General features: G+C 40.2%; 1 protein-coding gene across 1 annotated transcript in view; it reads left to right on the forward strand.

Annotated features, from left to right (window-relative positions):
* Positions 1-24,726, forward strand: part of ECT2L (epithelial cell transforming 2 like) — a 64,390-nt gene that overhangs the window by 27,334 nt on the left and 12,330 nt on the right. Inside the window, exons 8-18 of the mRNA XM_090040382.1 lie at positions 921-1,059; positions 2,208-2,376; positions 3,051-3,179; positions 5,267-5,359; positions 7,219-7,401; positions 8,585-8,688; positions 15,273-15,487; positions 17,190-17,337; positions 19,537-19,610; positions 19,780-19,936; positions 20,754-20,819. Coding sequence (XP_089896508.1) covers positions 921-1,059; positions 2,208-2,376; positions 3,051-3,179; positions 5,267-5,359; positions 7,219-7,401; positions 8,585-8,688; positions 15,273-15,487; positions 17,190-17,337; positions 19,537-19,610; positions 19,780-19,936; positions 20,754-20,819 — 1,477 coding nt within the window. The remainder of the gene's footprint in view (positions 1-920; positions 1,060-2,207; positions 2,377-3,050; positions 3,180-5,266; positions 5,360-7,218; positions 7,402-8,584; positions 8,689-15,272; positions 15,488-17,189; positions 17,338-19,536; positions 19,611-19,779; positions 19,937-20,753; positions 20,820-24,726) is intronic.

Raw genomic sequence — 24,726 nt, forward strand, 5'->3', positions numbered from 1 at the left:
GGTGGGTGAGCACAGCATGAGCCCCAGGTGTTGCCCCTCTCCCTCCCATTCCCTGATTCTCCCCTCCGCTGCCACTTTGCACCTTCTCTGACAGTAGGGAGGGCAAAGCAGCAGCAGCAGTGCAAATTATAGGAGCAGCATCTGGAGGTTTGCTCCTATGAGGGTGAGGTGTCACCTTTTTTGCCACTGAAAATTGGTGGTTAAATGGCCACTCGCCACACACATTAGGTGTATTACTGGCCAGTTATGCCTGTGCCACTTAGGGAGAGGCTCCAAAAAGTGCGTTCTCTTTTGTTGCATTAAAGCCTATTCTTGTCAAAGACATGACCTAAAAATAAATATGAAGACTTCAAGTAGGTGAACTATAGGTGTTCGGAAATCAAGAATTCCGGTATTCACTAGACTATTAAAGTTTATTTTCTGCTAGAAATAGTATCGTTCAGCAAGAATAGACTAGAATAATAGACATGGCTACAAATGTATTTGTCAAAGTGACTGGTAGGTGGTTCAGTCCAGTATTTTAAGGATTTGTCAATTTACAGAGCTACAGAGATAGGATGGAATTTCAGAAACGTTCTAATGTTTTCAGACATTGGAGCGTTAAGGAACTCATACACACTAGTCATTTATAAAAGCCAGAACATTTTACTCTTCACATTCCTCTCCCAAATGCAAAGAGGTTTCACAACTATGCATATGGAACACTGGGATATTTTCCAAAGTACTATGTACAAGAGGCAGTAATGTTGGAAATCAAAATGCGTGTGTATTGAGGATAACAGAGGTTATCTGGGATTTTTGATTTTTCTCAAGTTTTATTGTTTGTGCACCTTCACAGATTTAAGCAAAAAAGAATGGTTATAGTCGTTTTAATACTGATTTTTAATTATTATTATTATTTTTAACTTATCTTCACATAGAAGAAATGTGGCTGGAATCAGATCTTACTCTCAGCTACCCTACAAACATCGTCAGAACATCTACCAAAAATACAGCAATTGTATATATCCACTTCAGCCATGCCTGCTCTTGATATCAACTCAGATTCCTGCATATGAGGTATGAGTTTTTTAAAGGCTTCTTTTTTTGGGGTGACTGGGTTTCTGTGTGCCCAGACTGCTCAATATTGCAGAGCTTTACAACAGACTTTTCTTCCTTCCTTGAAGAAATGCACTATACTTAATGAGTGCAGCAGAAAATTACTTTACTTTAAAAGAAAGCAGCAGAAAATTACAGTAACATCTGTAAAGTAAGTCTTTGGGTCCAAATGACTCTTACTGACAGAAATTCAGAGTTTAACATGAAATTGATTTAAAAATGCTGCTTGCTCAAGATGAGATTTTCAAATGTACGATACACATATGATTTAAAGATTCATAGATTCATAGATTGTTAGGGGCTGGATGGGACCTTGCAAATCATCAGGTCTAGCCCTGCCCCCACTCTAGGCAGGAAGAAAGCTCCTGTGTTTTAAGTAATAATTTGTGAAAGTTGCTATACAAATATATGTAGTGTCATGTTAAAAGCAGCCCATACTGCATATTTATTTAAAATGTGTCTCTAATCTCAGCTTCAAAAAGTAACAGTGAGGGGGAAATGCAGAACACAGAGTTGACCCACCAAGCAGCATTATTTTGTTCCCTGATAAAGACCTGGTCCTTCCATCCACTGCATGTAGGCAACCTGCTGCACCTCTACAAAATACCATTAACTTCAATCCCATGCCCAATAAGTGTCATAGTGAAGGGCATGGTTATTGTTAACCTTACATGAAGGCTTTTGGAAAGAGATCCATTGGAATTATAAAGTCACTTCTTGATATAGTGCCTAATATTACATATGATACATAATGTGGTAATGTTTACAACAGGGGTGTCAAACTTATCCAGCCCACAGGGCCAGATGATGGTCTCTGTACCATTCAGCGGTGAGATCCAACTGTGCCAGAGCCAGCTGTCACCCCAGACCAAACCCCTGGCGGTGAGTGGCACCCACAGCATCAAGTCCCACCCGTACACCAGACTGGCTCTGCATGCTCATGGGCTGAATCCTTTAGCTTCACAGGCCAGATCTTGCCTCTAAGTTATACGCTTGACACCCTGATCTACAACGTGTAACTGATTTAGAAATTATACTTATCAAGGAATCACCTTCTTGAGAAATACATAAATTGTTTATTGTCATTCTTAAATAATTCCTTCCTGCAGATGGTTCTGGACAGCACTAAGCCAGAAGTAGTTCCCATGGTATATGAGCATAGTGGAATGACATTGGAAAGTCTCTTTTTTTACATAGAAAAGGCCCTAGATGGCCGAAAAGCAAGGAGTATTGGAATTTTCAGTGATGGTGACTCCAGAGAAATCAGTTTGCTTCAAGGTAATGGTTAGATTAAAGAGCAGAAACAAAATAATTGGTAACATTTCACATGCTATCACATGCTGAGCTTTCCCAAAAGGGACAGTGGTATAAATCTGAAAAGTTAATCCCACTATAATGAGTTTCTAGCAGGAGGATCTGCACCTTCCATTGTAGTTACCTGGGAAGAAAGGGTTACCTAGATGTAAAAGCTTACAGGACAAGGGGTTAATAATCAGTTAAAAACAAGGAGACTGCAGAGTCATTTCTGATATTATCTTTATAAGGGTATGGAGACCCTGAAGACAATCCATAGAACTAAAAGTCTGACCAGGAAGTTAAACAAGGGATTCAAGGAAGATGAGAAAATGAAGCAAAAGAGGAGAATTAAAAAGCAGCCCCATAAATAGAAAATGGTGGTCAGAGGAGAAGGTGTGTGTGAGGAGAGGGGTGGAATATCATACAAAGAAATGAATTTAGAGTTAGAAGTAATTAAAAAAAAGATAAGGGAAGTAATCTCACAGTTTGCAAGTTATGGAACATTGCACTTATTCATACTTGCTACTTTTATTATATTGCCCTAAGAGAGTTGAGGGGATAGTAATCCAAAGTGCAGATGAGATGGATCTCTGAGCAGATTAAAACTCAAATGCTATTTCTCTTCTTTCATTGACTTTCATTTTAATCTGTTTCAGGCTGCCGAATTAGTATTGAGAACATTTTGAGCTCTGAAATTAGAGAATTTTGGGAGAAGCTAGGAGGTTGTGTCACTTCTCCTGAGGAAGGAGGCCATGTGGACATCTTTGTTCCTTTGGCAGCATCAGGTCAGTATTGTTTGAATTTGGATAAGAATGGAGAATGATCCTGCTCATTGTGGAGTTCCTTGGAACATCTCCAATGAAATGTATTTTGGAAGAATATTGGGAGTTAAAACAATGGTTTCTACAAAAAGTGTCATCTTTTGGTAGAAAACAAAATTTTAGTTGAATAATCTGAACACCAGAAAGCTTTGTGGAAGTTAAGAATTTGGGTCCTCAGCTACAGAGCTGGACTATATCTTTTATCATGCATGGGAATCCTCTTACATGGGCTGCAGACTTATCAGCAGGGGTGACCATGATACATTATACATTTTGTATTCTGGCCTGGGAGCATGGTTCATAGAGGAGAATGAGGGCATACAACAGCTAAGCAACAATTCTCATGAGTTGCCATAGCATTGTTTAATAGCTAACAACCCAAACATACCAGTTTAGTTCCACAGCCCATTTTTTTTTTTCATTTTTAGAATTTAAATTTTTAGGTTTGTACTGAGTTATGGACTTCTGGGGGAAAATCAGAGGCTTATCTAACAGGCTTTGCATGCTGGCCAATTGTCTACTGCTCCCTGACTTGCAGGGGCAAGGAGCCAAGCTCTGGAGAGCTGGCAGGGAGAGAAGAGGGTGTTACCTGCCTAGGGTGCACCTGCACCCAGCTCTTACAACTGGGTAGTACAGAACTGTTCCTTCCAGACCTTCTTAGCTGTTAGAATAGTGAGGCAGTGGAATAGACTCCTTTTTTTAACAGAGTAGCTACTTGGGTGGATGAAGGAAATGCTGTGGACATAGTGTATCTGGACTTCAACAAGGCTTTTGATGAGGACCCACGTGACCTTCTCATAAAGAAACTGGAGAAATGTAGGCTGGACAAAACCACTACAAGGTGAATAGAAAACTGGCTCAATAGGCACAAACAATGCCTAATTAATTATTAACAGATCCATGTTAGAGTGGCAGGAGGTTTTGAGTGGAGTCCCACTGGGATCTGTCCTGGGCCCAGTGTCCTTCAGTGTGTTTATTAATGATTTGGGTGCTGGCATTGAAAGCTTCATGAGCAAATCTGCAGATGACACGAAACTGGGGAAGACTGCGAACACGGCGGAAGATGGGAACACAATTCAGAAGGATCTCAACAGATTGAAAAGCTGGGCTGAATCTAACAGGATAAAGTTCAAGGAGGACAACTGCAGGGTGCTACACCACAGGAAGAAGCAGCAAAAATACCATCAGAAAATGGGTGACACCTGGCTGCATGGCAGCACTATGGAGAAGGATCTGGACATCATAGTAGATCTGCTACATGTGAGGGTGTTTTTAAGCCTTCTTCAGGGGACTTTGACTGGGGTGTGCCAATGGACAAAAGCCACAGGTTTCTAGCAAGGGTTGTGCCCCCTCCACTCAGGGTCAGATTGATTACCATACTTGGGGTCAGGAAGGAATTTTACCCCATGGAGTTTTTGCCTTCCTCTGTAGCAGGAGGTGTGGTCCTCTACCTGGGATCTCTTGAGCATTTATTGACATTTCATAGAAGCAGGACATTGACTGCCATGGCTCCCCTGCTTTACCTGTGGCAGGTTAGGATGCAGTCTTTGTTGTGTCAGGGTTGACTGTAGTTTTATGTAGAGTTTAGATTATGGTTTGCACAGGATAGTTTGGATGGGGATGATGCTGCCTCAGGCAGGAGGTTGGACTAGATGACCTCTGGAGGTCCTTTCCAGTCCTACTCCTGCATGATTCCATGATTCTTTTCTTCCATGGCAGATTACCAGGGGGGCCTGTCCTTCCAGGACCCCTCTCCCCCCACATTGGTGCCTGGGGCTGATGCCCAATCCCCTCCTGCCTACCAATTATGTTATGGGGGAGAACTACTGACTATCTGCAGGGAAGACAACCAATATTTTCTAACCAGTTTTAGCACTGATGTTGCATCTTTTTTCATTCTCTAGCCCTGGACAAAGCTAATATTCATTTTGATGTCATTAATAGTAGTGTGGAGAAAAAGGAAATGGCTAGTGGATTCTGTTGGCTGAAATATTTTACTGATGGAGGTAACTATTTCATGAACTAAAGCAAGCAAAATTATAACTTTGCAGAGACAGGGATGGAAGTCCTCTCCCACCTGTCTCATCTAACTGGTGTGTTCTTCAGAGCTCCTACAGGAATAGCAACTGGATCCTACCAGCACAGTAAGTACAGAAAGTTATTACATAACTTTGTAAAGGAAACTGTATAGGCTTCTTTCCATGTAGAATTTCAGTTAAACCATTTTTTGAAAATGTTAATTACATTAGAGAGAAACTTGTTTTTCCAATAAATAATTTAAGTGTTAGTTTATGGAAAAAAAACAAAGAAAAATTAGTTTAATTCTACCTTTGTAACATGAGGGCTGAAGGTCAATATACGATAGAGAGGGAGTTGTAAATTTGTAGGTTGATCAGCTTTAAATAGCTCAATACGTTTATTAAATCCTAGAGTGATCCTCTACATTTACAAAATATTTAGGCTTAAAGCTATTTTCTTTTACTACCTCTACAATAATTTTAATATCCCATATCGGGTAAATTCCTTTTTGATGTAGTGCTATTTGCTTAAATGTCAATTTAACATGATGAAGGCGTGGTAGACCAAATAGTCTTCCAGTATATTTTGATCAGCAGGGATCCTGGTTTTCTCTGATTTAAAAAAATCCCCAATTTTCAGTTAAAAAAAACAAACCCCAAGTCCATATGTTTCCATGATTAAAATGAAAGACCACTATATATATTAAAGCGTTTCATTTAAAGCACAGAACAGTGTGGATTCAGAGTTACCTTTTTTTAACCAAAAATTGGGGATTTTTTTAAATCAGAGAAAACCAGGATCCCTGTTCATCAGACAGGAAAAAATGGAGGAGAAGGTAGTCTGCTACACCCATGTATAAATTCAGCCACTTGGGTCTTTGTATTTTGCATGCAGTGCCTGATGCATTTTAAAATGTAATTAAAAATAGTGTCAGTTCCTGAATAAAACATAGTTGCATCCAGGGCCATTCTGGGGGCAGGGAGCAAATCGGGGTGACCACCCCAGGCCCCGCACTTTGTGGGGCCCCGCAGAGCTGGGTGGAGCAGCCGCGGAGACTCCAAGCTGCTGCCCGCTTCATGTCCAGCCACTCAGCCCCTCTGCCACTGAATCTGCTGCCGGCTTCCTCACGTCTGGGGGCAGAGCCCTGCACAGGCTGATTTGCCCCGGGCCCCACACCCTGCTCAGGTCACCTCTGGTTGCATCCATTATTTCCAAAAGGGAATGTATTTACTATTCTGTCTCAGTGGAGTACAAGTCTATGCTCAATGTGATCTTCAGACTAAGCATTTAAAGCTCAACCAGTCTCCTGTTGAAGTGGCGTCATAGGCTCTACTATAGGGTTAGGTGATATGATTGTTACACAGGCAGAAGTCTGAATTTTCCAAAACCTGTCTGATATTTACCACAGCATGAACTAGAAAAAAACATTAATTTGTTGTGACACTGTTCCTACAGTTTGACCTGAGCAGCTACCCAACTTTTGGAGTCTAGTGGGTCCTACTACGAGGAGGTGGTGGGGGTGGAGTTAAGTATTTCTTTGAAGTCCTTTTGTGCATTTATAAATAATGTATTGAGTTCCATTTCCCTGGGCACAATAGCAATCAAACAGCAGCAGACTGAGTCTCTTTGCTCACATACAAATGCTCTCACTTAGCTTTCTTCTCAGTCATGCTGCCAGTGCTTCTCTGATTTTACTGTTTCTCTTTGTTCGTCTTTGCTTCTGCTGCTTATCCAAACAGACAAATAAATCTGACCTGTGCCCCATCCCCAGCATTTGATATCAGATTCTAGGGAAATCCTTGGAATTTGGGATTAGGACAATATGGTTCATCTTCCACTCAAGCCTTCTCAACGCACCTGTGTTGCCCATTACGGCTATCTGTTATCATAAAGGGGCTTGCATATGTCTTATGTTCATATGGATGGAAGAGTAATGGTTACCTCCACCAGATTCAATGACCCCTCAGCATAATAATATCCTCAGTTCTTAGCGAATGGCTAGGAAAGCAGAAGGATGGATCTCCTACTTCCATTTACTTCACTGAAGTAAAACTACAGATGTGGCTCAGACTGACAGAGCTCATGGAAGATGCAATGAAACCCATCCGCAAGCAAATGAGACCGTATTTCAGAGAGCTGCAGAGGAACATTAGTGACAGGCTTATTGGTAAGACTTCTCACTGCCATTTTGTAATAGATATAAAACTAGGATACACTCAAAAAGCACAAGAACATTCAACGAGAAACACAGTTCATGGAACTGTCATATTTTGAATTTGATTGCCATTTCCCACCCATACATCACATGTATGTTTATTAGCTTGGCAAGAATAATCTTCTGTACAGCATAAGATGGCTATTAAATATTACCTATAATAAAATTAATATTTCCAATGTATCCATACATCAACTTACACAAAAGAGCAAATCCATGGGGGAGAGAGATTTTTGACCTGCACAATCATAAAAATGATAGTGCTAAAAAATAAACATTTTAATAAAAATACCTCTAAACTATATTGTTTAGTATGCTAGCTTGCTTGGTAGTAATCTGGGTTTTCAGCCTAAAATTCTCAGATTAGGAACCATCGCATGCAGTTTGGCTAGCTCAGGGCCCTTTCTATATGAATAAATGTACCGTGCTGCAGTTAGATGATGTGTACACAGAACTGTGCAGAGACAGCCATATTAGGTTGGGGACAGAATTATCCTGGGCAGTGCCCTCTGTTACTGCAGTTACACTCCTGGTACCAAGACAGTGAGGCAGGGATGCAGCTGGGCACCCAGGGCACAGGGTCACCAGCAACTTTTGGAATTGAGATTGCACATTTGCTGGTAGCAGCTGACTTTTTTTGCCTCCCAAATAGGCACCTGGGGTAGTTGTCTCCTTGGCCTCGTCCTAGTTACACCACTGAGTATTGGCACACCACACCGTAAGATCCCAGTTGTAATTCTCAGGAGCCAGAGAGTTTATCTAAAATGAGCCTACAAAACTTCTCTCAAAGTTTTCTAACCTAACATCTATACTTAAACAGCATTGGTTCAAAGATTGTGAAGAGCTCCAAAAAGCCACCTTTCACATGTCCGCAATAGAAACCTTTCTGTAGAAAACTTCCAAAGTGGATGTAGTGCTGAGGTCTCTATTTTAAAACAATCCTAAGGAAATGTTTCCAGTAGACTTTGGTCTCCAGTTGAGTTTGAAGGGCTGGCAGTTGTTGTGAATCCCCAAAATATCAGCCTGCTAAATCCCCCTCACTAGAATATAATAACTATGGTGAACATTTTCCATTAAGATGGAAAATTTATCACATCCATTGTGACTTGCATAATTCTTGATCTTCTGTATTCAGGTCACTTTATGTTTGATGCCATTAGCACAGGCAGAATAAGCACTGATCAAGAAGTAGCCCAGACCACAGCTGACGGATTAACTGAACTATCAAAAAGAAGCTACGTAAGTAAAATTGTTAAGCTTTTAATGACTGTTGTGCAAGGGTTTATGAATATTTATCTAATGCTGTTTTCACTTTACAAAGAAATAGTGTGCCAGCTTATAAATACATAGATATGTACCTCTCCATTTCTCTAATGTCAGGTCATATCATTTTTCTTTCTGGTTTCAAGTCCCAGTTAGCAATATGTCCTCTAAGAGCAGATGCTGAATGCAAAAACTACTTGCATGGATTGCTTGCTGCTGTTTCACAAGCTTCTCTAGTCATTCGGCCCATCCACAGCAAGCTTAGACAAGTTTAAGTATTATGATCAAAATTCTTGAAGGACTGGAACGCATGTTGATTAATACGTAGAGACAGAAAACACATTATGTAGGAGGGTACTGGATTCCCATTAAAAGAATCTTTAGCTTTATTTCATATGAAGAAATTAAACTATTTTATGAGGAAAATAGTCTTCTGCAGTACTCAGGAGCTGAGGCAAAGAAGGTTAAATCAAATGTGGTTACCTCAAATAGAATATTAAACATTTTGCCAAACTTTGGCACAGGTCTCTATAATAATGTTGATAATAATGTTATTGGAATAAATGCATGCTTGCATCTTGAATGTTAGTGAAGTGCAAACTGGCAATATTTCATGACCTAAAGTTTGAAACCAAAATTATTCCTATCAGCTCTTTTCAGCTGTTTTTTTGAGGGACTTCAGAACATTTTGTTAATTGAAGAAATTGTCTGTGGACAGGTCTGTTTTCAGGTCTGGTTTTACTGTATTCAGATAACAAACTTGAATATAATTATTAACAAATGAGGTCCTCTTGGAGCTGATGGATGTTTTTCAAAATGTTGACAACTTTTTAATTGACAGAAAACTAAAGTGTGCTATATTTGTGTTTTCATCTGAAAAGTAGTTGAAAATGTTCAGTTTTTGAAGTTTCAATGAAAAAGAAACAGTGATTAATTTTAACCAAAGAATTGTAAAAAAAAAAAAAAAAGTGATATTTTTGCCAAAGAAAATCTGAATAGTTCTTGTTATAACTCAACATTTCAGCTTGCTTTACCAATTTCAATTTTTAAAATTCTGAGAAGTGCAAGTTAATAAAATCTTATCTACAGCTTTTAAAACTACTGCAGGCATACTTTTTAATCTATGCAAGCAAGCAATATGGTAAGATTTTTCATCTGCATGGAAGCAGTAAGTTCGATCAAGGGGAGTCCACACGATTAATCAACATAACTACAATCCCCCTTTTTCTCCCATTTATCTGTCAGGCTTAGAGTTACAAAATTGTCAGTCTCTATTGGCATAAGGATTGAATTCAGAATTCCTCCTTCCCTCCGCAGTGGCCTAACTGCCAACCAGTCTAAGCTTTGGAACCAATGTAAATACATATTTATGAGGACACATTTATTTTTACAAGGATGCAGTCACTGAACACAGCACCTTGAAAAAAAAAACAAACCAAAAACAAAAGCCCTCATGCATAACCCAGTTTAGTTTTACTCGTACTCCCTTGGTCTTGGATAATGATCATCTTAGTTTTACTTTTGTTTATGTAAAAAAACAGTTCCAAAGATATTTTCACACTGAGGAAATATTATACAAAATGTTCAGAATACAGATTATCTTGACAGAATGTGACTTGCAAACAAGCCTTGGTGAATACATTAGGTACAGTGACCTCTTTCAGTATGGTTTACTAGCTGGAGGCTAGCTTGTACTATGGAGTAATGCAGCTACCTTTCATTTCTGAAGATGTAGGCTTCCGTTTCTGTTTTAGATCAAATATATATACATTTTGTGATCTCATTCTAGTCTCTAAGGGGCATTTGTCTGCATTGGAAATCTACTGCTCAGTTTGAAGTAGTGCCTAATCTCTCTGTGAACCAGATGAGATAAAAGCAGACCCCTTGGACTCTTTGAAGAAGAGAGAGAGCACTGGGAGACAAATTTGCTTGTCAAATTTGCTAGAACTTGTCAGGCAGAAGTTAGACACCTGGGGCAGAATCCCATTTAACTTAACTTGCCCCAGAAGTGGTTATATTCAGTTTGTGATTTTATTTCATGTGCAGTACATGCAAGCACCCATGCACACTTTGGGCAGGCAACTACATGGCACCATTCACATATACCCAGGTCTGAAACTGTAGCCAGGTAAAAATCCATGACTTACATGGATTTGGAAGAAGGGGGCGGCCACCCCATGTTTTAGCCTAATGTTTTAAGGCACTCACGTAGCCAGTGGAAGACCCAGGTTTTAGGCCACTCCCACCCAAATGGGACTTGAACTTACAGGTGCCTCTCCAGTCTTCCTTTTAAAATGAAGTCTCTGCACCTTGCATTTAATAGCCATTGGATACAATGGATTGAGAACAGAGGAGAAGTTTCTGCCCCATTGGAAATGAGACTAAAGGCTTAGTCCCTTCCAGAGCAGCAGGCATCTCAGTAATCCACACTCACTCCAGCTTGTTTGCTTCTTCCTTGCCTCACATATCTCCCTTTCTGGCCTGCCTGGGAGTTCAATTAATTGTTTAAAAAGTAAGAGGAGAGCAATTTTTATATTGCTTTAAAAATCTTGCAAAACAAGTAAACATTGTAAATATCAATACATTTCCTCTTTTCAAAGCTGTTTTTGCTAACATCAGCATTTAACAAAAGGTAGTTAGCTGTGTTACTCTGAAGTCAGCCAGAACGGTGGCGCAAAGACTTAACATTCAGAAAGGCATCAACTTTTATAGACTACAGACTTACTACTTCAGGTGCCTCCTAGCACACTGAAGTATCAAGAGTATATAATAGCATCTGAAGAAGTAGGAAAACTAATGCCTATGAAAGCTTATGCCTTTCTGAATGAGTTTGTCTTGAAGATGCCACCCTCTCTCGCCTTCTACCAAAATTGAAGTTATGGATATTTTTATCTGATAGCATTTAGCACAGTAAAAATAAATATGCAGTAAAATATAAGAGATTTGGCATAGGGTGCACCCCCAGCAAGTTTGCAGATTACACCAAGCTGGGGGGAGTAGTAGATATATTGGAAGGTAGGGTTAGGATTCGGAGAGACCTAGGCAAATTGGAGGACTGGGCCAAAAGAAATCTCACGAAGTTCAACAAGGACAAATGCAAAGTCCTGCACTTAGGATGGAACAATCCCATGGATTGGTACGGGCTGGGGGCTGAGTGGCTGGGCAGCAGCTCTGCAGAAAAGGACCTGGGAGGTTACAGTGGACAAGAAGCTGAATATGAACCAACAGTGTGCCCTTGCTGCCAGGAAGGCTAACAACATATTAGGCTGCATTGATAGGAGTGTTACAGATCAAGGGAAGTGATTATTCCTCTCTATTCAGCACTAGCGAGGCCACATCTGGAATACTATGTTTAGTTTTGGGCCCCCACTGCAGAAAGGATGTGGACAAATTGGAGAGAGCCCAGTGGAGGGCAGTGAAGATGGTGAGGGGGCTGGGGGATATGACTTATGAGGAAAGGCTGAGGCAACCAGGCTCAATGGGCATTTTTACATGTGTTCCCAATATGGCAGCAGGTGCTTTTAATTAGAGAGCTGTGCTAGTTAAAAGTGCCTGTATGTTGCATGTATCAGCAGCGCAGCGTGTCCCCACGCTGAAAAAATGGCAGCGGTGCACTTTGAACTAAAGCACATCAAACGTGTTTTATTTCAAAGCACATCACTGCCATTTTCTCAGAGCAGAGACATGCTGCGCTGCTGATATGTGATGTGCAAGGCTGCCAGAGTGCATCTATTTATGTGCTCAAGCAGACTCGATTAATTGTGTCTGCTCTGACACTGGTTTTCCAGCATGTCAAAGCAGGCTCCCTGCATGTGTGTAAGTGTCCATTTAGTTTACAGAAGAGAAGACCTAGAGGGGATTTAATAGCAAACTTCAACTACCTGAAGTGGGGTTTGAAAGAGGATGGAGCTGGACTGTTTTCAGTGGTGGCAGATGACAGAATAAGGTGCAATGGTCTCAAGTTGCAGCAAGGGAAATTTAGGTTAGATATTAGGAATAACTTTCTCATTAGGAGGGTAGTAAAATATTGGAAAAGGCTACCCAGAGAGGTTGTGGACTCTCCATCCTTGAAGGTTAAGACCTGGCTAGACAAAGCCTTGCTTGGGATTATCTAGTTGTGAGTGGTCCTGCTTCAAGCAGGAGGTTGGCTAGATCAGTGTTTCTCAGCCCATGGGTCCTGACCCAAAAGTGGGTCAGAAGAATATATGAAAGGATTGTGAACATAAAAGAGAATCCACTTTTAAATTAAAAGAGAAAAAAAGTGGGACGCTGTGGTACAGCTGGTACAGTTCCAGCTTACAAGGGGCTACTTGGGACCCCCTCACCCCACATACCGTGGGGCTGGAGACAAGGGGCAGAGGGTTGGGAACAAGGGGCACTGGCTGGGCCAGGCAGCTGTTTTGTACTTAAACTATTTACTAGGTCGGGACTGGCCATCAATGTTTACAATTGGGTCCTGGTACAAAAAAGGTTGAGAACCACTAGACTAGATGACTTCCAACTCCAATTTTCTATCATTCTCTGATTTTTAAAAGGCTACTGGAAACAGGCAGAATCTGCGTCAACACGTAGTATATGCAAACAAGCAAATAGCACTTGCTGAGTGCTGTTAAAACACGAGCAAATGCACCTTAGATCATGTGTTAAGTGACATCTTGGCATTAGTTTCTCCCTTTCAGGTGAAGATTTTTTTGAGATTACAGTATCAGGTCATATGTCTCCTGACATTTACTAACCTTGTCACAACGTTCCAGTGATTTGTAACTGTTGCAAGCGAACTCCCACTACAACCAAGTCCTACCATAGAACAAGGTCAGAACACCAGAGCTTGTGAACACCTACTGCAATACTGGGTTGTTAAATGGCTTTGCTGACACTCTTGTAGTTCTATATTCATAGACATTAGGGCTGGAAGGGACCTCAGAAGATCGAGTCCAGCCTCCTGCCCCAGGGGCAGGAAGTCAGCTGGGGTCACAGGATCCCAGCATATGGGTCACCCTATGTAGTGATCCTGCAAAGATTTACACATCTGCCTAATTTAAAGTATGTAAGTAATCCTATTGATTTCAACAAGATTATTCTACATTTCAGAATGCTTATGAGACTACAAGAACAGAGTCAGTTTTTGTTTGGGGATCATTCTTCTCTGGAGCAGATAAGTAACCCTCAAATAAATAGTGTTGACAATGTAAACATAATAAATAATGCTACTATAGCTAATTACTAATACTGTACTAATTCTACAGTATTATTATATATAAAAATCAGTCTTCTGAGTGGAGTAGAGAAGAATGGAAATTATTCATATTTTGTTCTAAAAAGATTCTCATATAATAATCAGGAAGATGGTGCAAAAGAGACTAAGCCCATAGGCCAAAGAAAAGGAGTTAAAATTTAAAGTATTAGTTTAGGTCATAAGACAATCAACTCTGATAGCAGTTAAATATCTTAGTATACTTGACGTACATTTTTAGTAGTAGGTTGGGGTTTTTTTTGTTTTTTTTAATGTTTTTTTTCCTATGGGTAATTTGAGGAAAGTGAACAAACCTAAGAAAGTGATATTTCTAGTATTAAAATATATTATTATTTTTTGCTAGGCAGAGGTTTAGAAGCCTATGATTTTGTTGGAATGTAATTTGCAAGCAGATCTCAGAACTGGATGTAGCACCTCATATTACTGTTTTGGTGATGTGTGTAACAGTTAATCCTTTCTCTCCAAGTTAAATCTTAGTCTTGAGTTTACTCTGCTGTCAAGAGAGAATTACTGTACTTGTAGACAAAAACCAGGGGGAAAGGAGAACAGAAATTTCTATCATGACATTTAGACACAAAACAAGGATCCCTGTTCCACTTGTGACCCTCAAAGTGGTGCTGTAGTCAAGGCATGTGGTCTGGGTTTGAATTCCCAAATCAGCTGTAACATGTAATTCTACTTCTGAAGTCAATGACAATACTCTCATTGACTTTGTAGGACCAAGATTTCTCTCCTAAGCTCCACCTGAATGAAAAGGGAACGTTGATCCAGGTGGTATACTGGGCTGTCATTAAAATGAGGTGGGGGGAAAAGTAGTGTACACACTGCCTGGTCTGCATTCAAATATATGCTCCCTCTTAAACCAGTTTGAACTGTGTTTGAAAACCTGTGTGAAAGTGTGTTCAGCCTGTAGTTCAGACAGGATATAGTTTTAAACAGGAGCCACTGCAGAAGGATATTTTCCCAACTCCCCACCCAGGATGGCCCTATTCAGGATTGGGGGAGGTGCGGGGAAATAGCAAGACCATTTGAAGATGTAGCTATATGTGTACATTTGTAGATTTAAGGGTGATGGTTCAGGTGTGAAGGTTTCATGCTTGTGCATGTTGAATTTTGAACATGTGCAGTTGCAAAAGGAACTTTCAATAGTTTTTCTTGTGGAATATGTTAATATCCTTAGGCCTTATTTTTTAGTGATGCAGGTAAGTTTTCTGGTTTGTTTCTTCAATATTTTTTTCTGAAACTCTAATAGCTCCAAGTTTTCAAGGTAAGTGCCACTAACCTACTCTCCATATTTTGGTGGTAGGGTAAGAGACATCTAAAGGACTCTGATGACCAACGAACAAGATTTGCCAGAGAGCTCCTGAGAAGTGAGAGAAACTATGTGCAAATGCTAGAAATTGTGAGGGATGTTTATTCTACTCCACTGAAAGCAGCACTAGCTTCAAATCGAGCCATCCTGAGTCATGCTAATGCTCAAATCATCTTCTCTGATATCTTAGGAGTCTTACAACTCAATAGGTATATAATCTTTAAGTTCATTAAGGATTTCTCATATAACTAGTTAAGCAAATTATCTCCTTGTACTGTAGTCTGGCCCAGCTGCTTACTACAGCTGTATAAACCTCTGGTTAATCTGTAAATCTCCAGTTTTGCAGTTCTAAGGAACTCAAACCAGTGAAAAATCATGGTTTTGCTGTAGTTACCATTTAACTTTTTTTTTTTTTTTTTACACGTATAAACTAGGTCTTTGGCAGTCTGAATGCGATTGTTAGATACTGGAAGAAAGAAAGTAGAATCTTAATTCAGCCATGTTAATTTGAAGAACTCAGAAGTGTAAGAACTAAGGGTCCACTTGTGGAAACAGATCTGAATAGGCAGATCTTTGTACCTGCCCAGGCCCCAGTGAAGTGTATTCTTGTAGAGAGGCAGTTGTTTGGTGCATACATCTGAAGGTAGAATCATAGTTTAAAGAGGGCCTGGGTCCTAAGTCTGGATCAAAGGTCACACCTCTCTCAGATGGGCCAAACTTTGGATTTGGGTTCTAAGCCTGAAGCTCATTAATATCATACTCTATAATTTGGGGGGGTGGGGTTACAACATAAATATGAAGATCCAGTATGGGATAGGCACTCAGATCCATGGTTCTGGTTCATATCCAACTGCAGGAGTACTTTTTTCCCCTTTTTAAAAAACCCAGTTTCTATGGCCACTGCAAGTTTACAAATAGAAATGAAAAGACTGAGACACATTAAGTACTTAAGTCACTATTCCTCTTAGTTTCTTCCTTCCAAGATGATTTGGAATAGACTTCAAGGAAACCATGAATTTAGGAAGCAAACTGTTACCATAATAGAAGTAAGAATGTAAACCCAGAGACTTGGGAGCCCAAAATAGTTAAAAGTATTTTAAATCCTTTCACAACTAACATCTAAAAGACCTAAGAACAAAGCTACTAAAAACAGCAGACAAGTGGAGCTTTCATTCCTGACGTGTCTATTAAAGCACCTGAGTAGAGGGAGGTATTAATAAAAAAGGAAAAAAAACTGAACTGGTAGAATGAAGGAAGAATACTAATATAAGTTTTATGATCTTCAATTGAAAATGTTCGCTCATGTTCATAAGATGTTCAGAGATACAGTTATAAAAAAATTTCTGTTAATAACTGTATGCTAGGAATTTAGACAAGATTATATATATATAAGTCTTTAAAAGGTGCAACTCAGTTGACCAGAAATAGAATCCAATCTGGTGCTTAACTTCTGTCATTCATTGGTGCAACAGTACCTACTTAGAAACCTCTATTTGGGTAACTTATACAAATCAGCCTTTTGTTATTGCTTTGAAAGATTTCTACAGCTAACATCTTTAAATTATATAAAATTTATGGAAGAAATTGCATGTATGTTTCTCTTCCTAAGTACTGAAGTTCCATTTCCAAGTTACCCAAATAGTTAAGGTTTAATGAGAGAGAATTTATACTTATAAACTGGCTTTCTTCTAGAATAATTCTGAAGAACTTTATTCAATATACAAAAATTACTTCAGCCATTGGGGTGCTGCTAAGTAGAATGAAATATAGGATCTGGAATAACAGACACCAGTTAAAAGAACTGAGAACTATTTTTAAATTAGGAACGACATAGTTATATATCTAAACAGTAATGTGGCCAGGGTATTGCTAGTAAAAAAAGAGATCTTTGTCCTCTTCTTTTAAATGCAGGGAGATTTTAGATGACCTGACAGAAAGACTTGAAGAATGGAGTCCAGCCCAGTGCCTGGGTGACATATTTATTAAATTTGGCCTGCAGTTGCAAACATACACCAACTTCTTCAACAATTACACTGTCGTTCTGAAAACAATTGATAAAGTAAGTACTGTAACAACTGTGAACATGCATTATGTAGCCCCAATCTTAATTTATTTTGCTGAAAATGTAAACAACTTCTTCAACCTTAAGAAGAATTGAGTAGAGCATTTAATTAATCCTTCATTCCACAGAATCTGTTCCACCAGAATCATGGAGAAGCAGGGTTGAAAGGTCTTCTTGTCCAACCCCCTGCCTGAGGCAGGATCATTGTGATCCAGACCATCCTATACAAATCCATTATCTAAACTCTCAGCCCCAACACAACACAAGATATAACACTCTAAACTGGCACAGATAAAGCAGGGGAACCAAAACAGCCATTGTTCTGCTTCTGTAAAAAGAATATTTGTGCATGCTCAAGATACTGGGGGCATGCAAAGCGAGCCCTATTCTATTCGGATTTGGCCTGAATCAGTGACAATGATTCGATTAGTTGATTCCAATCTGAAGATTCAAATGATGATTTGGAGAATCAGTGATTCGGACGTAGACACAGCTCTAAATGTTTTTTTCTAAATACCTCGTGGTACCTATCACAGCTCATGAATGCTGCAATGCTGGGGCAGGTGAAGCGTCCCACAGGAGTGCGGGGGGGTGGGGGGCCCTCCATGTGCTTGGCAGCAAACCCAGAAGTGGACCGGAAGTACTTACAGTTCACTTCCAGGTCTGCCGGAGAGTGCATTGGATGGCCCCCACCGCATCCCCCTGGCTCAGTGATTGGCCATGGGGGGACCCCAGGTGCCCCCCGCCCAGGCCCAGGAGGCACCAGTTGCCAAGCCAGGGTGGCATGGGGGGGCCCCCAGCATGCTCCCCAGCAGATCTGTAAGTGGACTGGAAGTGCTTCTGGTCCACTTCCGGGTCTGCTGCTGAGCATGCTGGGGAGCCTCCCATGCTCCTATGGGATGCTCCATCCACCCCAGCGTCGCAGCACTCGTGAGCCTCCGCTACCCAGAGGTATGTAGAAAAAACATTTAAAGCTGTGAATATATCTGAATCTCTGAATCTTTTTGAATCTCTCCAAATCAATTTGGAGGGTTCCAATTCGATATGGAGTGATTAAAGGGTCCTCTGATTCGATATGGATTCAGAGATTCAGCCACTGAATCAGGCTGCATCTCTGCTGAATCAAATCAGGGACCGAACAGCCCTACAAGATACCCCAGGTAGAGGACCATGCCTACACAAGACAGGAAGGCAAATGCTCCCACTGCCTATACCAATCCAACCATGAGGTAAAATTCTATCTTGACCCCAAATACCATGATCGGTCTGACCCTGAGTAGAGGGGCAAGGCCCTCTAGCCAGGAACATGTGGCTTTAAGTCCCAGGATAACTGGCACACCCCAGCCAAAATTTCTAGCTTTGGTTGCAGTCAAAACTCAATGCCTCTGAGGAAAAGTTAAAAACACCCTGACACCTATAACAGAAAGGGGAAGGAGGGAAGCAGGGACAGCCAGCAAAACCCAGAAGCATGGCAAACACCCATACTAAAACATAGCATAGGTATGCCCAGATCATCCCCCAACCAGTGGCTGTTTGCCCTCTTCTTGAGATTGGTGGAGAGTCTAACTTCCTTAGACATTCTGAAAGAAATTCTAACCATGAAAAAATTATCCTGATTTCCTGATACCCAATTTAAATGTACTTTGCAGCAACTTCAAAATCACTGGTCTGAGTTCTGCTCTCTGCTGCAAGAGAGGTTTTCTCCCTCTTCTTCATGGCAGCTCTTCAGGCGTTTGAAGACTGCTTTCACATCCCCTTTTAAGCATCTTTTCTGCAAGCCAAACATGTCCAACTCTTTCAGCCTCTCCTTGTATGACTTGGTTTTCCCCAGTGCAGTCCCTAGGGCTGGGACCGACAACCAGCTGGACTTCAGTACTTGCAGTCCCTGTTCTGAAGGTTTGTTAGTAAAAAGAAAAAAAAAAGTATTATATGAGGAGAGGTATTGTACACGTTAAACTTTAGGTTTACTCATCTTGATAGGCCACATATGCCTTTAAAGGTACATTTGTAGTACAGTAATTGTACTATACTATATTTATAGGAAATACTATATATATTTATCCTATACTATATTTATAGACCATGCCTTTAATAAAAGTAATTTTGATGATAGCATAATTTAAAGTAGCAAAGTCTCCAGCAAATTGATATCTGTTAATTCAGTTCTATTTACAGTCACATTTTTACCTTTCACAGTGCAGACAAACTATTCCTTTATTCTGGGCCTTCTTGAAAAGACACGATAAGACAATTGCTACTAACATGAGGAGGTAAGTTCTGCAGCACAGTTGCACGGTGTCAGGGCACAAAAATCAGATTCTGGGATTGAAACTAGACCCCTTATGAGAAGCACAGGCTCTCAATATAAAAACACTCTGCAAACACTACTGAATTAATCATGGTCCCAGCTAATTTATGGATTGTGTGCATGTAATGTAGCTTACAGGAACTGCTCTTATGCCCTTGTAGAAGATTTGAGGAGTATATTAACCTTCTTTATGCTCTGAGACTTCACACACCACCAGACCATGCTGACTGGGAAAACTTGACAGCTGCAATCAAGAAGATGAAACAATACAAGGACTATGTGGATCAGGTCTGTCATCTCAGAAGTCTGTGTTCTCTTCTTGTCTTATGAGGTCATCACAAAAAGCCAGGAAGTGTCATGAGGAGATGGGATATGAGCTGCCTTCCTCACCCAGTCCTTCTCACTGGGGAGAACTCCTTCCCTCTCTAGTCCATATGCCAGAGCAGGGGAGACAGCAGTCCTGTCTACCAAGTTTCCTTAATAGTTCTTAGTGGCTGTCCTTTATTAAATACTTTGATGCAGCAGTATAAAAAGATCATAAAATGGACAAACAGACCCCAGGAATAACTTCAGTAGAGAGAGGTTTCCTAGATGGAGTAGTGGTTTGGTCAGGGTTATGGGACACTGGGCTCTAGCTGTTCTGAACTGAATGTGTTTAACTCCACTGACAACTAAATATTCTCTTTGCCTTCTATATTTTATGAAAATAGAAGCTCAGATAGGTTATCAGGCATAAGAAAATACCTAGCAGCTGGTTTATTTATCCTGTAGAAGAGCTCCAAAAATATCTACACACACTGCCAAGGAATACAAAACTTTAGTCTTGTCAAACCCTTGGCTTATTTTTCCTTGAGAATCTGAAACACAAGTAATTTTCTTACTCCAAACTTTCAGCACCAAATGTTGTTTAATGACACTAACTCCTATATCAAACCACCTAGAATTGCCCACACATGAATCAGATTCCCACTCAGAGCCTATTAAAATATATGGGAACATACCTATTTAAGCATGAGTTGGATGAAGGTCTTTGTACAGCACACATTCTTCTCCCAGTCAAATCAGAATTAAATTACTTGTTCTCTAAAATTACTTTATTTTCCAGCTACAGCTGAACATCAGCAGGGATGAGCAAATGCTAAATGCACAAAGAATCATCCAGGGATGCCCTGTAAGTATTTCCATCTTTTTAAAGATAAATTATTTTATTGGATTGTATTTTAACTCTGTTTCAAGGTAGCACTTGCAGTGCTGCCGTTCAGTGTTATAGCTCTTCCAGCATAAGCCTTGTGTGTTTTTTTTTTTTTTCATTGTTGACTCAAATTTAGTTAATAGCAAAAATATTGATTTTACTGGGGTGAAAATTTCACCTGTATGCACAATCTACTTCCAAATGAGTGTTTAAATTGGGGCATTTTCTGAGGTTATTACAAAGATTCTCACAAGATCCTAATCAACCTTTGTTTACACATAAAAAAAAAATTACTTTCTGCTAAAGCTTTTTGTCATAATTTACCCTAAGGCTAAAAGAGAGCCTGCAGCATAGCTCCACCTAGCTGAGAGAGAAAAGCAGAAACATTCCCTCTTTTCTTCAGCCAAACCTCTATTTAATGCTGCAGTCTATCATAGCTAAGAGATAATAAAGAAAAGGAATGACAAAGCCACAGTTATCAACCCTTCTGTGGTGAAGCGGTGGAAGAAGATAAAAATATTGGAAACAGAATTAAGATGATACCTACAGAATAAAACTTGCTGTGCCATTTTCTGCAGTGGCGTGTTCATGCTGTGTTGTGATGGTTTTGGTTTTAGGAAGCAACCCATCTATATCTAAGTCATGCTTTAAGTGGGCTGATTAACATGATTTCCTGTGCCATGTGGGTGCAGCTATCCTGCTTACAGCTTACAAGATGGTTCATTTTGATAGGTACAGTATATCTGAGGGTGCCATTTAGGAGAAAAGCTTGTTTACAGTGCAAATGCAGCTTTACTGGCAACTTTCCTTTACTTGCAAACATTTTTTGTCCTTTGCTGACTGGCATCTTTTGGCATCCTGCGAAGCAAGCCAGTTCTCAGACTTCAGCAGCACTACACAGAATCTAGGAAATACAGAACTTTACTTCAAATTTTGTTGTAAATTATCCTATGACTAAGGGTAGGAGAAGCCAGTGTGTTCAGATACAGTGATTAATACATTCATATGGAGAGATCACATGATGACATTACACCAGGAGTTTTCCAACTTGATCAAATATTAACCCTCTCTCTGGCCTTGGTCACCATGAAGATGAATGAAGAACTTGTCTCTGACATCTAAGTGAGAGAAAAACAGTGCTCTTATCTGGCACATAGGGACCACTAAGAATTTGGTAAACTTTCTGTAGGGAATGTGGCTGACCTAAAAGTTAGGAGGTAGAAATGAAAGTGTTGATGCTTTCCAGACCAATAGAAGGAAGCTATACTTTATAAGACAAGTATTGACTTTGTTAACCTTCCATGAACTATTTATAAATATAGCAGGAGATTATACTTTCCAGGAAAATGATATAGTTGCCATAGGATCAATCAGGAAATTAGGAAAGTAGGCGTTCTTCGGATTTTTTAGGCACAGGCATTCAGGATGGGGTTGACTATCTCCATCTGTAACTAATTTGTGCAGACCCACCTACTAAGGAGAAAATAGGATAAATCCCCTTGACTTCCTGAAAATCAGAAGAGAATAAAAATATAAAAGCTCCAGATGTGTTTTGTCTCAACAGACATTTCTGGATAGAAGGACATGCTCCTCTTGTTCAGAACTTGACACTGGACAGGGCTTCTGAGTCATGCCATTAATAAATCCTTATGAGTATGGGGCCAGAGGTATTCTGTTAAGTACTTTTCACAAACCATATTCAAAGTTCTCAAATTCCTTACAGCATGGTCATGAGGACAAAGCAAAGAAATAGGAAGTGTGAGAACATTAGGAGAAGCTGGGCCAGCAGACCTGCTGAAAGCTGGTTATGCAGGAGAAGGTGGAAAAGCCTGAGGCCTCTAATTTGCAACTCTTGCTGTCAGACAGTCTTCACAATGAATGTGACTGTTGGAGGCAGACCACATCTTTGCTGAGGGCTGCCCTTCAGGAAGATCTCCGTAAAGTTCTGTCTCCTGGCAGCGAACGAGGCAGAAATCACAGCTCCCTTTGAGACAGAATGTGATCATAGGATTTCTAAAAGTTCTGGATAAAGGTATTTTCTCCTCTGGCTTGAATGTTTTTCTCCTTCAGCCTAAAAAGCCCTAAATTCAAAGTTTTTTCTGGCTTTCTGAGAAGGGCTTGAAAGACAGCATCTCTCATTCTCTGCCTTCAGCACTAGGGGACAGAACAGGCTCCCGGTCAGAGAGTGGATAAGGACCACTGAGATAGTTGAGCAGGCTGCAGGAAATGCAGCTGTCAGCCAGCATGGGCTTCAGTCCCTTCTTGAAGCACCCTTCACTGACAGCATGCCAAAATAATAAGTGATCTGGCTTGGGGTTAAATTTTTCAAAGTCCCTTTCCTCCCCTAGGCTTTAGACACTTATTCCCATAGTTTGCAGAATTCACAAGAAAAAAAAAAGACTAGAGCCTCACAACTCTAAAGGGAACACAACAACCAGGGAAAGGAAGTGTTTGCTTCCAGCCAGCACAGAAAGTGAGGTCTTTATTGAAATGGCTGAGAAGGCTACAAAGAAATTCCCCCTTGTGAACTGTTTTACCTGAGAGGCCTCACCTACCATGACAAGTTCCAGCAGAAAACAATGAGGCATTTGTTTCTGAAGTCGTTCTCTCTTTCTCATTATTTTGTATGGTCTGTCAGTCCCCAGTCAGTCAGGGGCAGCATGCATAAGGGTAAATTCTCACTCAAGGTTCAGACACGCTTCCCTGACAGGTGAACTGATCACCTCTTCCCTTCCCATTTCCAGGCATCTCCCCTTCCTTCTTAGAGAGAACGTAAAATATGTATTCCATGAAAAGGAAACTTGTCTTCTAGGTCCTCTAAAGATAAGGAGATCTAAAGCTGAAAGTTTGAGCGAGATAACTGAGACTCAACTAAGCATCTCAGAATAAAGCATGACTGGGTTTCATGAAATTCATCAGTACTTATTGATTTAGAAAATTAAAAAAAAGATACCTGCAAAGTGGAAAAAGTTGTGCAGTTCTTCCTTACCTGGTTTGTAAGTGTGTGATTTCTCTATTAAAACCTACTTTCATGGAAAGACTGAAAGTTTTACCTGCACAATAAAGGACCAAGGAAGTATTCCTGCCATGCACAGACAGGGGAAGATCATGCAGCCTGGAACCTGGATACAGCAACCTTAGTCCTGAGCTGCACAGTTTCTTGGTACCTGTAAGGCTAATGTGAATATATTCAAACCCTCTTCAAAAGTCCTGTACTTAAAATCTATTTTAAATTAGATTTCCCCAACCACTTTGTAGCTTTTTCAGGACAGATGATTCAAATAACTGTATGCTCAAAACTTCCAAGTTTTGGGGCAATCTTAGGAATCTCACAGGAAGTGGGAACTTGGCTACATTACTAAGGATAAGTGAGAATAGCACAGACTTGTAGGGAGAAAAAAAATAAGGACGGTCAAAGCCCAAATTGAGATATAACTAGCAACAGACATAAAAAGCAATAAAAAAAAAGTATTCTATAAAGCCCTTGGCGGATGTTACATTTAGGTTGCTATTAATACGTTCATGGAACAATAAATTGTTACACGCCGCACTATTAAAAAATGTATCACCTGGTAGGAGGCTGCAAAAAAAAGATTCAGCCCCAAAGATGTTCCTTGTTAAATGTGGAATCTCTTCGTAGTTTGTTTGTATTGTGCTTTAATTTGAATGTATGGCATATTACACTGAGTGAAAGTGTTTAGCCAAGTCCTCCAGCATCCAAGGGTGGATTGTTTTATCTCCTTTCCCCCAGCTTCCTTCTTTCAAGGGGACTCATACTGAACTCTGCTGCCCCAGGGAAGAGATTAGGTCCTCTACTGAATGGGGAGTGGATGAAGCAGAAAAGGCTAAAACGTTTAATGCCTTTTTCTTCAGCCATAACAAAAAA

This window comes from Crocodylus siamensis, chromosome 1 (genome assembly GCF_052110815.1).
Source record: "Crocodylus siamensis isolate JL-2025a chromosome 1, ASM5211081v1, whole genome shotgun sequence".
Classification (NCBI taxonomy): Eukaryota; Metazoa; Chordata; order Crocodylia; family Crocodylidae; genus Crocodylus; species Crocodylus siamensis.